The sequence below is a fragment of the Dunckerocampus dactyliophorus genome, chromosome 7 (assembly GCF_027744805.1).
Source record: "Dunckerocampus dactyliophorus isolate RoL2022-P2 chromosome 7, RoL_Ddac_1.1, whole genome shotgun sequence".
NCBI classification, from domain to species: domain Eukaryota; kingdom Metazoa; phylum Chordata; class Actinopteri; order Syngnathiformes; family Syngnathidae; genus Dunckerocampus; species Dunckerocampus dactyliophorus.
In genome coordinates this window covers 2,431,900-2,449,412 of record NC_072825.1, presented here as the reverse complement: position 1 = coordinate 2,449,412, position 17,513 = coordinate 2,431,900, and the positions used below count along the sequence as shown (strand labels likewise).

General features: G+C 41.8%; 2 protein-coding genes across 4 annotated transcripts; both read left to right on the top strand.

Annotated features, from left to right (window-relative positions):
- Nucleotides 1–168: 168 nt before the first annotated feature.
- Nucleotides 169–11,134, top strand: LOC129185650 (G-protein-signaling modulator 1-like). 2 transcript variants are annotated; one of them, XM_054782982.1, is made up of 6 exons: nt 169–7,148; nt 7,286–7,343; nt 8,711–9,068; nt 9,145–9,307; nt 10,146–10,378; nt 10,680–11,134. In XM_054782982.1, the coding sequence occupies exons 3-6, from the start codon at nt 8,721–8,723 to the stop codon at nt 10,818–10,820; spliced, it is 885 nt and encodes a 294-aa protein (XP_054638957.1). In that variant the 5' UTR covers nt 169–7,148; nt 7,286–7,343; nt 8,711–8,720; the 3' UTR covers nt 10,821–11,134. The 2 variants fall into 2 exon arrangements, with proteins under 2 accessions (XP_054638957.1, XP_054638956.1); XM_054782981.1 differs by lacking the exon at nt 169–7,148 and having other exon boundaries at nt 7,155–7,343; nt 10,680–11,130.
- Nucleotides 11,135–13,814: 2,680 nt separating this feature from the next.
- dnase2 (deoxyribonuclease II, lysosomal) lies at nt 13,815–17,139 on the top strand. Of its 2 annotated transcripts, none has more exons than XM_054781833.1 (7): nt 13,815–13,972; nt 14,330–14,424; nt 14,730–14,901; nt 15,920–16,004; nt 16,071–16,235; nt 16,361–16,555; nt 16,643–17,139. In XM_054781833.1, the coding sequence occupies exons 2-7, from the start codon at nt 14,330–14,332 to the stop codon at nt 17,008–17,010; spliced, it is 1,080 nt and encodes a 359-aa protein (XP_054637808.1). In that variant the 5' UTR covers nt 13,815–13,972; the 3' UTR covers nt 17,011–17,139. The 2 variants fall into 2 exon arrangements, with proteins under 2 accessions (XP_054637808.1, XP_054637807.1); XM_054781832.1 differs by having other exon boundaries at nt 15,917–16,004.
- The last annotated feature ends 374 nt before the right edge of the window (nt 17,140–17,513 follow it).

The window sequence follows — 17,513 nt, the reverse complement described above, 5'->3', positions numbered from 1 at the left end:
CCAAAAGCCCTGAATGATGCATATCACATGAGATGGAAAGCACAGGACTTTTAGGACGGCATTTCGTTGGGAGGAGTTAGAATGTTCAAGAAAGACACTCCCCTGTGAATCTACAGCATAAAAAGAGGCTGCTTTCAGATAGATAGAAGATACTTTCTGCGGCGCTACCAAGAGAAGACAAGCCAACCCAGGGGGAGTACGGAGCCAGCCACCACATCAGTCCTTTTCCCTGCCACTCTCGGGAGCAATTTAGAGCCGCCAGAACTTCCAAGGGAGGCCGTCGATCAGATCACTCGCCGTCCACCCCTCCTTGACAAGAATCATCCCCAAGCAGAGAACAATTTCTTACTGGACTTTTTACCCTCATCAGGCATCATAATCGGGGTAGGATTGAGGTATTGGCTGACGGCCTTACACCTTTTTCTATCTAGGCTTATGTGAGTGGAGCTCATAGAGGCTAGTTCTTTAAGAATATGATCCATATATTTGATATTTAAAACTACTTGTTGCCCTTGCAAACCTACCTTAATAAAACTTTCTTATTTTGTAACCATCTAAGAGTTGTCACCCAGTATCTTCTGTGATATAAACGAGTATGCAGTTTGATAAAGAATAATTCCTTTGAGGTTGTTCCGGTATTATTGTACATTATAACAGGCCCCTCTGAGCGCTAATAGATAGGTAAATTATCCCAGGTCCTTTCCAACAGCAACAAACCATTAGAGAAGCAGTCGTAAAGCAGAGGGTTCGGTGTCACCTATAACCAAAAGCGGTTACTCTGGTTGTGCCTGGTCCGGATGCAGCTGGGCTGCCTCTGCACAACTGAGGCTGTGAATACCTGGGTGAGTTCCCCGTCGCCCCTGACTTAGTGGTCTCATCCCTCAACGAGGGAGATCTTACCTTTTAAACTGAGTAGACAGGTAGAGAGGTGCGCTTGCTTCTTACACGAGGGAGCAAGGGTCTTGCACCACTTAGGTAACTAGGGTTTAAACACGTGGCGTCCAAAGTGACGATCGGTTTAGCTATTTTGTACGGGAGCTGAACTCCGGAAGAACCCGAGTGGTAGGCTTAGTGGTTGTTTTTCTTCCCAAAACAATTGTGAGCTCCACTTACATAAGTATGACCCTGAGGATGGCGAGAAGCAGTTGATCTTTGAGGAGAAGAGTTTCCTGGAAAAGAACATTTTTGCCAGAGCGACCAAAAAGGCGACGGTAGAAGGACAAAGACTGTTTCCCGCTAAGGACTGTGATTGTCATGGAATGATCTAGCCACCCTTACCCGAGCGTCCAGTGAGATGTGCAGTCAAGGGTGGGAAAGACTGAGACTGAACAGAAGAGTACGCCCAAGGATTTTTGCAGTTTGGACTGAGTGGCCCTGTGATATTACTGGGGCTCATCCTTTTCGTGGATTGCTTGATTTGAGGACGATTCCCATAAGGGACTATCAAGAGGACCAATGTTGAGCAACGCATAGAGCAAAGCTAACGTGAAGGACAACAGTGAGCGCAAGGAGCGAAACAGAAGACAAGAACGGAACGGGGAGCCAAAGCAACGTGGCCAACCACAAGTATCCAGCTGTCGCTGAACCCGAAGGCCTTCAGCTGATACAAAACCTCTGTCGTGTCTGGTTGTTGACGAGTGACCAGTCCAGAAAGAAAGAGGCGCGGAGAAGGACTCAGTAAGGACTCGAGAAGGACTCGAGTAACCAGTTTGCTGCACTCCCTCCCTAGCTCAACCCGGAACGAGAGGCTTGGGAGAGCAGCAACTCACCACTACAACTACCGGAGTGATTCCATGAGAAGACATGGCAGAGTCACCGGGGAATCAAGGCGAGGCCAGGCCAAGAGTTTTGTCGCCCCAGATGGTGGGACAACACTACATACCAACTCAAATCCTCCATTGGGGGAGAAGCATGGCCACCTGGGCTCAAAGGATGAGACAGGAGTTTGAGGCACTGAACCCAACAACAGACCCTCTCCTGCTTCCAACCGTGGTGGAGAACCAGCTGAGGGAAGGAGGACAAGCTTTTGTCCAGGCGTTGAGGAAATGCAGGCGTACGAGGCCGCATACCCTGCAGCCCGAACCGGATGCCAGTCCCATAACAATCTCAAGCACAGAGGAAGAGCCCATAAGGGTTGAATTAGTCAGGCGAGCCGAGCCTGCGAGACAAGGCCAGGCTGAGAGGGCACGGTCATTCGAGGCACAAAGACTGGTTGAGCCAGCAAGACCAGTCGAGCAAGCGAGACAGGTTGAGCAGGCCAGACTGGTTGTGTCGGCCAGAGAAGTTGAGCAAGTACGGCCCGCAGAGCCAGCGCAACCGGTCGGTGAACCAAGACAGCCCGAGTGGGCACAGTCTATTGCGCCTAACGTGTCTGCCGATTGGACTGAAAAGAGTGGGAGATCACTCAAGATTGGTTGATCATGAACCAAAGAAAATGGGCAAGACTCAAAGATGATCTGATTCGCCACTACGTGTCCTGGAATCCCTGCCGCAGGAGGCAGGGCCCTTGTAAATATATGGGAACGGTGTATTGTATCAGTACGTTGGGAACCTAAGGGACCTGACAGCAGATGCGCTGCTGATACTCAAAGATGACCAATGCAAACCCCGGAACAAGAAGTTCAAGGCCAACCTGAGACTCCTGATGGTAAACGAGTACCAAGGAGAAGTGAAAGATGAACTGCAAAGATGAATGAGCAAGACAAGTAAAATAAGTGTAATGGCAAACCAGCGGAAGAGTGAGCAGATACTGGCAAGTGGTCCACGTCCCCATTAGGGCATATGAGGGCCAGCAGGAGGTGGAAGTCTACCAAAAGGAGATGGTAAAGAGACTGGATGAAGGGATACGTGAAGCCGTTGACCGTGGGTCCCGGAGCATTGTCAGGTACCTGGATGGCCTGCGCCCCCATACCCTCTCGTGGCTCGCGGCTTGAATGTCCACCGAAGGAGCAAGCCAGATATATCTAGAAAGGACACATCTGGTGCAAGCCGGTACTGAAATAGTGGTGGTGGCCTCACTTAAGCAGGATGAGGAGAGGTTTGCCGCAACCCTGGCAGGAACAACACGCAAGGCAACCTTGGAAGCAAGACCTAGTTCCTCCCCAGTAGTGGTCAGTAAGATCAGCTGCATTGACCACCAGAGAGAGCTCCAGAGAGGGCCTTAGCCAGCAGAGATGTCACGCAACAAGGGAACAGAGTCAGGGAGAGGGACATCAGCCCCAGTCTGGCACCTTCTCTCAGGTATTCGGGAGAAGAGACATCGGGACCCAGAAGGGCAGCTGTAGCATGGAGAGAACACCCCACCCCACACCAGGGGAGTGTAACCGCACATAGTCCCAGTCTCATATTTGTGGAGGACAGACAGGATAACAGGGCTCAGACCTTTGCACTGGACCATGATGTAGCTGTAAGATGGCTGCGCATCTTCGAGATGAGGAGGCAAGGAAGACATGGCTGCAATATGTCACGTCTGGCAGTAAAGGCCCAGAGGAGACCACTCAAGCTGTATATGACCGATGGGTCGTCAACGAAGAGGACGAAGAAGACACCTGCATGGCAGACACCCGAGAGAAGCTACGACAAGGCCAGACATTGACACAGATATGGCACAGGATGAAGATGGCAGTGATCCCCTCCAGATATGTAAGAGCGCTGCGCAAGGTGGTGGTGGGAGTTGAGAGTGAGCACATCTTTGTAACCATGAGCCCAGACTCAAGGCTCGATCAGATCGACGAGTCCAGTAAAAAAATGGGACAGACTGAAGAAGCATTACACTGACAAGCGTAAGGTGAAGCAGACGATTAGCACCGACAGAAACACCATTGAGCAGCGATTGTTCCAGTGGTCAAGCCAACCACCAAAGTCTGCAGAGTTGTCAGCAGCGACAGGCAGCAGAAGGCCTGGCACCAGCACCTCGCCAAAAACAACAGGCAAAGAAAGTGGCTGGGGGAAAGGTGGAACAACCTCTTCTCCGATGTGGATGGACTACCCTATCTGGTGGATACGGGGGCCGAGGTGTCAATGACCTGCACAACGGAAAGGACACTTGGAAGTTATACTAGCAGACGGATCCGCCAAAAGAATGCCAGTTGGAATATGGAAAGGACTGATATTGAACATTGGCCCCAACCACTTGTTGACCTTGAGAGATGCTGAGGAGTTGCATTAGAAGGGAACCAAGCACCGGTCCCTCAAAGAACGCTTGGAGACACTACAATCAAGAGTTGTTAAGTTGGGCACAACTGGTTCCTCGTCCGGAGGATTGTACAAGCTTGTGGATGTGTCGTCTGTCAAGGTTCAACAAGTCCAAGAAAGCGACCTGTCACCGGCAGGAAAAGAAAGACTGGCCCAGATCTTGGAGAGAGCCTCAGTGGCCCACTTTAAGAACGATTGCGGCGATCTGGGGCCTAAGTATGTACATACAATTGAAGGAGGAGTGCATCCCCCCGTGAGACCGTACCCACCGAATCCAGGAGCAGTGGCCGAGATGAAACACGATCGTTAACGAACTACTGACTTTGGGCATACTTCGTGAAGGGCCATATCCCCTCACTAGAAGCCCAATTCAAGCGGTGAAGAAGCTCGAGTCTGTCGGAGGCGGTTGGTGATCTCTCATCAACTTCAAGGCCCTGAACCGTCGAACAGTGGCGAATCGAGCCAGCTTGATCAACACCCAAGCATCCCTAATGACTTTGACAGTGAAGAAATACAAGTCGTGCATAGACCTGGCAAATGGATTCTTCTCACTGAGAATAGCTAAGACATTGCATGGAAAAACAGCATTCACCCATAGAGGAAAAGCATACGCGTGGCAGAAGCTGCCACAGGGATACAAGAATTCCCCTAAAGTCTTCCAGTCAGCAGTCCTGCCGGTTTTCAAGGGACTACCAAGTGGACCGAGTTCCAAGTGGACTACCTGGGCTTTCACAGATTTCCACTGAGTAGCCACAGATTTGAGTCTCTCGGATGGGTACAGGCAGAAGATCGAACAAATTTTGCCCCCTACCTCAGAGAACGAGCTACAACGGATATTGGGACTTTTCAATTATGTCCGGGACCATGTCTGCCACAACCAGAAGCATGCAAGACCTCTGTATGCCTGGCTGAGGAAGACCGACACTGGGCATGAAGGCGGCGCAGCATGACCGTTGTCAGCCCAAGACCAATAACAACTGGAGAAGCTGAAGGAAGCCATCAAGGAAGCTGTAAGACTGGAACCGAGAAGCCTAACCACCTGCTTAACTGCCGAGTCAGGCGAAGGCGACAACACAGTGATAGCCGTTAGGAATAAAGGAGGAGGCCTAGTGACACTATGGAGCTACACTTTATCTTCTGTGGAGAAGACGTACCCATTGCCCTTGCAAACCTATCCTAATAAACCTTTCTTCTTTTTTAACCATCTAAGAGTTGGTATGAAAGAGTATGCAGTGTGATAAAGAATAATTCCTTTGAAGTTGTTCTGATATTATTGTACATTATAACAGGTCACTCTGATCACTAATTGGTCGGTAAATTATCCCAGGTCCTTTCCAAGAGCAACAAACCATCAAAGGGGAAGCAGTTGTAAAGCAGAGGGTCCGGTGTCACGTATAACCAAAAGCGGTTACTCTGGTTGTGTGTGGTCCGCCGCCACTGCACAACCAAGGCTGTGAATACCTCGCCCCTGACTTAGTGGTCTCATCCCTCAACAGGGGAGCTCTCTCCCTATAAACGGAGTAGTCAGGTAGGGAGGTGCGCCTGCTTCTTACACGAGGGAGCAAGGGTCTTGCACCACTTAGGTAACGAGGCTTTAAACAGGGAATAAAATGATAATATTACGAGAAGAAAAATAAAAAATAAGTAAAGTCAAAATATTAAGAGGAAAAACTTTGAACGTAACGAGAAAAAGTTTAAAAACATAATATTGTAAGGAAAAATAACATCATTTTGATTTGATTTGATTTATTTGAACAGTTGAACATTTCATTTAACTTCAGTATACATCACATATCACAATTCATAATTCGACATTTTCAAAGCAGTAGGAAGACGCAGAGCTTATTCAATCCTACCCCCTCTTTGTTTCACATCAATTGCTAATACATTTGTCATTTGTCATTTGCTAATGTCATTTTAGTAGTTAGCGTTGAAATGTTAAAGAAACAGTGTAATTTTTAAAAGTAATAATATTATGATAAACAAACATAACAAAATAAAGTTGTAATTTTAGGGATATTGGTTTGGGGGAAAAAAATTACAATATGGGAATAGAGTCATAATAATACAAGAAGAAAATGTACAGAAAGAAAGTTAAAATTGTTGAAAAATGTACAAAAATAAAGAAATGAAAAGAATATGAAGAGAAAAATTGTCTTCTTATGAGACAAAATGTTGCAATTTTACTAGAATAAACTTAACAATATTATGCAGAAAAATAATCATTTTAGTAGCTAGAGTTGAAATATCAAAGAAAAAATGTAAATCTTTTAAAGTTGTAATATTATGAAAAACAAACAAAACAAGATAAAGTTTTCATTTTTGGAAAATTAGGTAAAGTTATCATATTATGGGAAAAAAGTCATGATATTGCGAGAGGAAAAGTTACAAACATTATTTATGAAGAAAGGTGAAATATTTTGAAAATTAAAAAAAAACAGCAAAATTGGGAAAAAGAGCAAAGCGTAATTGTCTTTTTCAGCTGTGTGACAAAGCTAAGGTGAAATATATATAACGTCTTTGTCTATCTGCATGTGTTGCTTTACAAAACATAAAAATGGCCCTTGCTTTTTTTATTTTTAATTTTTTACTTTTATTTATTTATTTAAATTTTACATATTAAAAAATAAATAAATAAATAAATAAATAATAAAATATGGCCCTTGCTGGAAAAAGTTAGGACCCCCCTGGACTATATGATCTTTGCAAAGGCAGAATTTTGCTGTCGACTTCTCCTTTTTAGCGCAGCGAGTCAACAGGAAGTGAGGCCAAACCACAGCACAGTCAGAAGAAAGGTTGCGCTTGTTTCAACACGTTGCACGCGGCTGTGACACAAAGCGAAGGGGCAGCGTTTCTACGCTCGTCTCTCATCTGTACAGCGGGAGTGTGTGTGACCCCACCGAGGCCAACCACATCAACGCCGGACGAGGAGGAGGAGGAGGAGGAGGAGGAGGGTTTGTTGCTTCTGCTTTTTGACGACAGCTTCTACATATGCGTCCACCTAAACAGGGGTGGACTGTGCCTAGAGGAACAGGAAGCAGCCAGTCTGTCAAACTCTTTTAAAAGTGTTTTTTTTCATTTCCATGAAAAGGCCGACAAGATGGAAGCGTCCACTCTCTGCTGAGATGATCTTTTAGAAGAGCACAAAGGTAAGACTTGTGTTTGATTCTTAAACCATCAGGCCTTTATTACTTTCTAGAAGTTGTCAAACATCGTATCAAGTCTGAAACGTGTCTTTCTGCTGTGCTGTGTAAAATGTTTTTTAAGAAGTTGCGTTTGTGCGATCACACGAGTAAAGGCAACAAGTTCCAACCTGCCGGGCTGTCCCCCCTCCCCGCACATGTTTTGCAAGAGTGGAGACAAAGCAGCTGCACTAAAATAGTCAGCCCAGTCTATTTCACGCTGGCTTGGAATTCCTCGCAGTCGCACGAACAACAACGGGGCCCCTCTTGACGGCCTGTAGGGGTGGTTTCTCACAGGACAACACAACAAGCAGCCTCTTAATGAGGTTACGCACAAGGAAACTACACTACTCCCTCTGACTGGATCATGGCTTTCATTACAATTTCTCTACCAACACCAGTGGGATCAAACACACACACACACACACACAGCATGAATTATAAAAGTAATCATTAAAAACAAATTCACAAGTGAAATAATTCAGATGAAATGTGGAAAAAAACAATGTCATGTATTAGTCAATCTTCTCAAGTAAAATAATTGAATTTCAAGTATTAGGGCCACATTGAAAAAGAGATTGCGATTTGAGAGAATAAAGTTGCAAATTCTACGAGAATAAAGTTGTACTTTTACGAGAATAAAGTCGTAAATTTATGAGAAAAAAAGTCGTAAACTTACGAGAATAAAGTCATAAATCTATCCAGAAAAAAATTGTAAATTTACGACTTTTTTGAATTTACGACTTTGTTTTCAAGATCTCGGATTATTTTAGTTATTTAGTTATTTAGTTATTTTTAGTTAGTTATTTTATTATTTTAGTGTATTACATTAAACCGGACAAAACGAATTTCATGTATTCATCAAACTTCACAGGCAAACATGTAATTTAATGTATCAAATACAATTTTAACATGTGAATAAATATTTCATTTATTTATGCATATATGATTATTATTTCTTTCAGTTGTGAAATCTAACAAGTTAATACAGTAATATATTTTACTTCCGTATTTTTGATCAAATTTACTTCTGTACATTAAACTATTTCACTTGTGTGGTTTCATTGAATTTAATATATTCCATTTAATTATTACAAATGTTGATTTAATTGAATAATAATGATCCAGTATATTCCAGTGCCTGGGCACACCTCATTTGTGCCTCAAAGGCCAATGATTCTGTCATATAAGTCTGTCGCCACGCTCATATTTGTTCGTGGGTGTGAACGGGTAGCAGTCCTGACTCTGTATGAAGTATAAAATGAAGGGGAAAGCGGGAGAAAACAGCACGTCAATGCAGAGTCACCACTGACCTTGTTTGCTGTTGCGTTTAGGGTGAAGGTTATGGCGTGCACAGGGCTCCAAGCGGACGTGGCTCTTGACGGCAGCCAGGGAGATGTAAAAGAGGGCGTGGCGACAGAGAGACTCAACTGCGGGTCTGCTCCGAAAACGGCAGAGGAGGAGAACAAAGAGGAGCCAGCTGTTAAAGCGGCTTCAGAGGAGCTCCAGACTAACACTGAGGAGGTTTGCGTGGACGTTAATGACACACTGGAGGATGCAGAGGATGGACCGATGAGAGGGGAGGATGAAAGTGTCACACCAGAGGACCTTCTCTTGGACTTCAAGACGCTAACGTGGCCTGAGCTCCACGTTGAAGGCTCGCCGAGCCATGGGGAGGAGGGTGCCAAGAAGGTTTGTGAGGAGCATCTCAAGTTGGAGCACCTGAACCTGAGCAATCAAGTGAATTCTTCCCATTTTCACCCGTCAGGCTCGCCGGCTCACCCCCGACTTCCCGGAGGCGCTGTACGAGCTGCTGTGCACCCTGCAGGAGGGCCGGCGCCTCAACGACCAGCGCTGCTCCTTCAGGCTGGAGAGTGGCATGAGGAGGAGGTGCCACTCCGAGCCCAACGCCACCAAGCCTGCCAACAGAGGTGAGACGACACGGAGAGGTCAGCGTGTAGCACCCGCTTCAGCCACCAGGGGGCAACAGAGTATCAGCCTCAGGGATGCTGCGAGAAAGTTAATTGCAAAGTTAATCCAAAATGTATGGCGGCCCGTTTGCGCCGCTGGAAGAAAAACACATATTCCAATGGTCGGACGTCCTAAGTATGTGATGAGAACGTCATCATTATGACACAGAAAAGTCATAACTATGAGATCAAAAGTTGAAATGATGACATTAAAAGAAGCCATGATCGTGAGAGACAAAGTGGAATTGATGAGATACAAGCTGCATGTGCCAAGTGTCATGTGACAAAGGCTGCCGTGAAGAAGGCAATGTTCATATTTTATCTCGTAATTTAGACTTTTTATCTCACAATTATGACTTTTATCTCGCAGTTGTTTGACTTTTAAGATCATAAATATGACTCATAATTATGACTTGTTAAGTCGTAATTTCAACCTTTTTTACCTCATAATCATGACTATATTGGAATTTGGACTTTTTAATCTCCTAATTATGAGGTTCCTACCTCCGTGGAAATATTTCTAGTTTGTGTGAAATGAGCCTGCTGAAAAATAGATCATAAAAATGTGAAACTTTAATGTTGTTGTTCATGTTTTTTTCATACATTTTGTGCTGAACAATAACGTGGGTGTAAAATAAGACCACTTGTTTGCTAAGTAAACAATCCCAGTAAAGTGACTCACTACTGCCTCTGTAGGGATAAAGCGGCATTGCATTTGGTCGTATCAAACGGCACACAATCCTCTCCGGTCACGCTGCAGCATCTCAACTCTTGTTTTCTCGGGCTGCCGCGCCTGCAGTCATCTTCTCCTCCATGACGTCGCTGCAGAGGGAGGAGTTTTTTGAGCTGGTGGCCACGGCCCAAGCTCGCCGCTTGGACGACCAGAGGGCGCAGCTGCAGAAGTCCGCGCGGGCGAAACAAAAAGCCAGGAGTTTCCGAGGCAGCATAAAGCACCTTTCCTTCGTGAGGAGGCCTGAAAAACCAGCCCCCGTCCCCAAAGAGGAGCTGTATGACATGATCCTCACCACGCAGGTAAGATCTCTTTCTTTTTTACGATGACTACCTGAACAAATATTTGAGGTTTACTGCAGAAATGCTGTAAATGCTTTGCCTGATTCATTTGATTACCTTGTATTTTTATTGTTTGATTTTTTATTACGTGTGTATGAATGTAATGTAACTTGTAAATTGTGCTGCCTCTTGGCCGGGACACTCTTGAAAAAGAGATTTTTAATCTCAATGAGGTTCTCCTGGTTAAATAAAGGACAAATAAAAAAATAAAAGAAATCCAACCACTGCCTCCGTCCGGTGCTCCTCCGTCTCTCACCTGCAGGCCCAAGGCAGGCTGGAGGACCAGCGTAGCCGGGCTCCAGGGCCCATGGACGACGAGGACTTCTTCTCTCTGCTGCTGAAGGTCCAGGGGGGCCGCATGGACGAGCAGAGGACTGAACTACCATGCATGCTGCAAACCTAAGATGGATTGAAATACAGAGATATCCTCGTATTGTAGCTTGAATGTGACTTTTTTTAATGTAAATTGTATTTGCCGTCTTAAAACGTGAAGTTTTACATGCCATTAAATGTCTGCTTGCAGTCTCTGGGACACTCGGACTATTGGGATCATTTTCATTTGACACAAAAATTAAAAAAGAAACTTAATTCCAGCCTTTTGCTTTCTTTGTTCACTCGTATTCATTTCCGAGTACACACAAACACATAAGAGTCCTTCCACCTAAAATCCACACTCATTTACCCAAAAGGGCTAATTGTTATCAACCAGTCATGTTTCATTTCATTTAAAGGAATATATAACATACGTAGTCGCCAAAAAATATATAATAACACATGTTTTATATCATATTTGATGGGGTACTACCCTGGCTGTACATGCAAACGTGTTTCAGGATTTCCTTTTGCTAAGTCTGCAGGATTCTGGCTTTTTTTAAAAGAAGAAATGAGAACTTTGTTCATGCTTATGAGTAATAGCAAGAATTACATTTTTGGAAAAAAATATTTGTCATTTTTATTTATTTATCTTTGATCATTTTTTGAAAATATATTTTCACTTTAATTGATTTTAACTATTTAATGGCTTATTTTAAAGTCTTGAATTTATGTAATTATATTAGAAATATTTAAATTGAAGTGTTACAGTGAACACTTATGAGTAATAGCAAGAATTCTATGTAAAAAAAAAACAACAATTCTATTATTTATTTATTCATTTTCGATTTTTTTTTTCAATAAATTTTGTTTTAGCTGATTTTAACAATTGAATGGCTTATTTTCAATCTTGAATTTATGTACGGTAATTATAATAGTAGAAATATTACAAATGAAATGTTACAGTGAATTTTAATTAAAAGTCAAGGAAATTTGTGAAAAAAACAGGTTAAAAAAAGTGCAAATGTACCAGGGAATGTAATAGAATAAATATTGGATATTTGCAATATACATATTTGCTTCATCAATCAACAACCAAATCTTGAAACCAGTGATATACGAGGGCCACATAGCGAAAAATGAAAGGATGCAACTTTTGCCACTTTGATATTTCGGAAGCTCTGCTAAGAAGTGATACATTTCAAGAAAATATTGCATCTCAGCTTTGTCATACAGGTGAAAAAGCTTATTATTAGCATCAACTTTGCTCGTTTTTTTTTTTTAATGTTCCAAATATTTCAACTTTCTTGTACAATAATATTTGTATATTTTCTTCTTGTAATATTATGGCTTTATGTCCATAATATTTTAGACTTTATTCCCTCATAAATTTCCCCCCAACCTAATTTTCCAAAAATTACAACTTTATTTTGTTTTGTTCCTCAAAATATTATGACTAAAATGATATAATTTTGCCTCATAATATTACAAGTTTATTCTTGTAAAATTACAGCTGATTTTATTTTCATTTCTGCAGTTTTGTTTATTTTACATTTTGGAACTATTTTGACTTTTTTCTTGTAATGACTTTATTCCCATAATATAACTTTTTCCCGCTACACTAATTTTCTAAAAAATGTAGCTTGTTTCTCATGACAACTTTAAAAATATAATTTCGTTTTTTCAACCTTTCAACTTTATTCTACTAAAATTATTTTACTCATAATATTACATTGTTTTGGTAAAATTGCAACTTTTTCTCGTTTCTGTAAATATTTAGATTTTATTCTTATAAAATTACTGCTGAATTTTTCAATTTTTGCTGGGTTTTTAAAATTTGACAAATATTTCAACATTCTCCTTAAATGGAAATCTAAAATACATTTTCTTTTTGGCAATATTTGGTAATATTTCAATTTGACGCTACTAAAATTACGTTATTTTTCTTCAAAATATTACGAGTTTATTCTTGTAAAATTGCAACTTTTTTTCTCATAAAACTGCTGTTTTTTTTTTTAACATTTATGATGTTTTTTTAATTTATTATTTTTCAACTATTTCAGCTTTTTCTTACATTTTTTTTTCATAATTACGGCTTTACTCCCGTATTTGGACTTTATTCATTTTGTCCAACTTTATTTGTAGTTTTGTTTCTCAGAATTTTACGACTTCTACATCTTTTTTTTTTTACATTTCAATTTTGCGTGACTAAAAGGACATTATTTTTCGTAAAATTATTACTTTTTCCTGTTGGATTACAACTTTTCCTCTTGCTCCTGCTTAAAAAAAAAAGAATACAGTTTTCTTGTTAAATTCTACTTTTAGAATGTCCCGTGGGACAATAAAATGTCCACAGTTGGTTATTTCTCAAAGAAAGAGATTCAAGTGTGGGTTCCTGAATTTGTGTCGACATTGCAGAAGGTCACACAAGATAAACAGACAACATTTTTTTCTATCATGAGTATTTACAGAACTACACAGCCTGTTTCAAATGATATCACCATGTACGACTTCCACTTTGGTGTAGCATAACGTTAGCATAGCTCATGAGAGTCATGTCACTTTGCACTACTGTGTGTCAGCATCCACAGGATACTTCCTGAAAACCTGTGACCCTATTATATGTGTGTGTGTTTTTCTAAAGCCCACTCAGCTGTCAGGAAAACCCGAAACAGGGGAAGTACTGGTCCATCTGTTGGAGGGAGGTTTGGGTTGACGCGGTGTCACTTCCTGAAACAAAGCAGGGTCATAAGTTGAGTGGCAGCCACTGCACTGAGGACACAGTCACTCAAACAGCTGAACTCGTAAAATAAAGTCACTAATCCTCAAATCCTTATGATTAAAAGTGGCAAACAAACCTATAGTGAAGAATAAAAAGGAACAAACAGGAAGTGAGCATCATTTATTTATGTTGTATACGATTTATCATAATTAATTATTATGAATTTATTTTATTTATTGATACACCAACACGATTACAGTGGTGGGAAAATAGCAAAGAACCTCTGCGTTAATACGCAGCACAAGTGCGGCGTGACAGTGTAATTACACCCACCCGCCAGGGGGCGGTAGCGAGGCCTCCGCGTTGAAAAGGAGCAGAAGAAGCCGCCTCTACTTCCGCATTCTCCTGTCAACACTTCCACAGCAGAAAGGATGTAGAAGCTCGATGAAACTGGACGATGACATATATTTTTATTCAGTTCCTGCTTTGAAATCACGGGGACCACACCGTGCAAGTTAGAGGCGAGTTTCTGTCATTAAATAAGTTAATTTATCGGCTAAACCTGCTGCTTTTCCCGCCGTTTCGCTATATTTCTATACATAAATATGTACAGAAATATATATGCTGTGCCTGTCAAAAAAATGTACTATATCTTGTTTATTTTTATTTGTGTGTCTTTTTCCACACGTGGCTCCCGTGTTTAAATTCAATTTTGAAAGTACTCTCTGCTTTTCGTTCCAAAAAGTTTCGACGAAACAAAATGTAATTTCTCCTCTCAGGTGCTTGACGTTTCATCCGTGCAATGTTATTTTTTGTGTTTGCGCGCGTTTAGATAGAAACGAAAGTTTGTTTATTGCAAGTTCGGTGTTTGTCCACAGATGTTTTTTCTCTCGCTGCTCGTCTCCTGCTTGCCACAAGGGGGCGACGCATCTCCAATAAGTTGCTACAACGACCAAGGAAATGCGACGGACTGGTAAGCATTTAAACTCTACTCCATCCATACCTACACTTTCTATACTGCTGGTCCTCATTAGGGTCGCAGGTGAGCTGGAGCCTATCCCAGCTGACTTTTGGGGTGAGAAGACGCGTGGTACACCCCACCAGCCAATCACAGGACACATATACAGTACACAAACAACAAGCCTGTTTTTGTGACGTGGGAGGAATCTGGAGTACCTGGAGGCTTTCTTTAATGACAAAAACAGCTATAAAGTACTTAATACACTAGAACATATGCAGTGTATGAACATGATTCTGCTCTTCTCTGACCTACTGTAGGTTCTACATGTACAAATTGCCGACTGAACACGGCAGTAAATCCCCCGACCGAGGTCTGACATATTTATTGATGGACAAGGGCAGTGAAGGCTGGAGCGACGGGAAGGGGACGGTGAACGAGACTACAGGGGCGCTGGGCAGGACGGTGGGACAGCTGTACTCGCAGGGAACGGTACGGTTTGTGGGGGTTTACTCTTCCTTTTTCACACGATAGCTGTTCGTTAGCGGCATCAAGCAGGTACGAGTGACGTTGTGGGCAGGCATGGCTTGGGCAAAGGCCGAAATGATTCATGTTTTATGCAGATCTGGTTAAGGAATTGCCGTTTTGGAAAATGGGCCGATAAAAAGGGCCAGCTTTTTATCTTGTTAGAATATGACTTTTTTCCTGAATATTTTGACTTTACTCTAAAAAATAACAGCAGTTTTTCCCATTTCTGGTGTTTTTTTTTTCTTTTTCCTTGCAAATTTTTATCTCGTAATATTATGACATTATCCCCATAATATTTTGGTTTTATTATCCTTATATTCTAACATTTTTCTCCAACCTAATTTTACAAAAATTACAACTTTATTTTGTTTAATTTCTCATAATATTACAACTTTAAAAAAAGGTCTTTTCGTCTTTAATATTTCAACTCTATGCTGCTACAATGGGATTATTTTTCCTCATAATACTACAAGTTTATTCTCGTAAAATTGCAACGCTTTTTCTTGTTAGAATATGACTTTTTTTTCTTAATATTTTGACTTTATTCTTGAAAATTACAGAAGTTTTTTCAATTTCTGGTGTTTTTTTTTTTTTTTTTACATTTTTCAACTGTTTCAATTTTCTTCTTGTAAATTTTCATCTCGTAAATTTATGACTTTATTCCTTTTGGCTTCATTATCCTAATATTATAACTTTGATCTCCGACCTGATTTTCCAAAAATTGCAACTTTGATTTTATTTATATATTATTTGTCATAATATTTCAACTTTATGCCAATAAAATGATGTTATTCTTCCCTCATAATATTCCGAAATCAATTGTAAAATTATGACTTTTTCTTCATTACATTACAACTTTTTTTCTTCATATTTACATTTTATTTTTGTAAAGTTACTGTTGATTTTTCAACTTTTGCTGTTTTTTAAAAGTTAGATTTCTAGAATGTGCTTGAAATGGAACCTTTTTTTTGACTGCCAGAAGGCAGAAATAGCATACATCCTTTATAACGACGAGAAGCCACCAGAGGGCGCCAGAGACGACGGAGGCAGAAGAGGGCACACGAAAGGTGAGGAGAAGCACGGCTCAAGAGATCTCAAGTTTGCTGACATTTTGGGATGTTTGCACTCGTCAGGCGTGGTGCTACTGGATAAGAACCAAGGCTTCTGGTTGGTCCACAGCACCCCCCTCTTCCCTCCCGTGCGTGCGGCGGGACGGTACTGGTACCCGGACAGCGGCACCAAGAACGGGCAAAACTTCCTTTGCGTGACCTTCCCGCTGGAGCGCTTCCAGACTGTTGGTAAAGACAGAAAAAAGAAATAAAGTAGATTTTTCCTACTTAAGGTTGAATATGTGCGCTTGCTGCACGTGTTCTTTTACTCAAGTTTTGTTTTTGTTTTTTTTTTAAATCTTGTCTTTCTACAGGAGAGCAGCTCCAGATCAATCAGCCAATCGTGTACGACTGCGCAGTCCCACAATCCTTTGCTTCTTCCGTGCCAGCTCTGGCTGCCATGTGCAATGAAAAACACATCAAAGCCGCGTCCAATCGCAGCGTGACGCTGACCTCCAAGGGCGGCACCGACTTCATCAGCTTTGCCAAAGGAGCCGCTTTCAACGACGGTACGAAAAACTACGTACGTGCCAATTTCATGCGTAGAAGAAAAAAAAGAAGACATGCTCACCCTTGCACCCCCTCTGCCCATCCAGACTTGTACCACTCCTGGGTGGCCCCCACCCTTCATTCCGACCTCCTGGTCCAGTTCTGGGTGAACAGCCCGGGCATCCTCCCCTCCAACTGCAAGCAAGGCTGGAAAGTTCTGGACATCTTGCGCGTTTCGCCAGACGGGACGTTCAGCTTCAAGACCAGCAAGGACCACTCCAAGTGGGCCGTCAGCCCCGGGGCGGCGTCGGCGTCCGGGGGCGGGTGGGTGTGCGTGGGCGACATCAACCGCAACGAGGCGGAGGAGAAGCGAGGCGGCGGCACGGTGTGCCAGCAGGACGCCGCCGTGTGGAAGGCGTACCGGAAGGCGGCGCTGGAGTGCCAGGCGTGTGGGGGCGGAGCCGTCCCGTGTTGATGTTGACTCGCAGGACGGAAGAGTCCGACTTCAAATACTGAATATCACTTGCATTTTTACATTTTTTTAACATTAAAAAGCACTTTTTGGCTGAAAGAAAAAACATTTTTTTCCATATTTTATTTTATTTTGCATTAAAATTGTTTGAAATAAAAACTAAAGATGATCTCATAGTATTTTGTGGCCGTCTAAATTAAAAAAATTTAAAGAAAAATACTTTAGTTACAATATTCTTATTTTATTCTCTCTATTTCATTTTTTAAATAATGTAAAATTGGTAAAACTCTTATTCTTGTTTATTAGTTATTTTTTATTTATTCACAATTATTTAGTTATTTAAAGAATTATTAAAGAAAAATATTTTTTAAAATAAAAAAAAAATGTGAACCAAAGAAAAATAAAATAAGACAGAAGAAAACCACCCGCTTACATTTTAAAATTATTTTAATTTTATTTTAAAAGATTATGTATCTAAAAAAAAAATACTTGTTTTTGAAATGAAG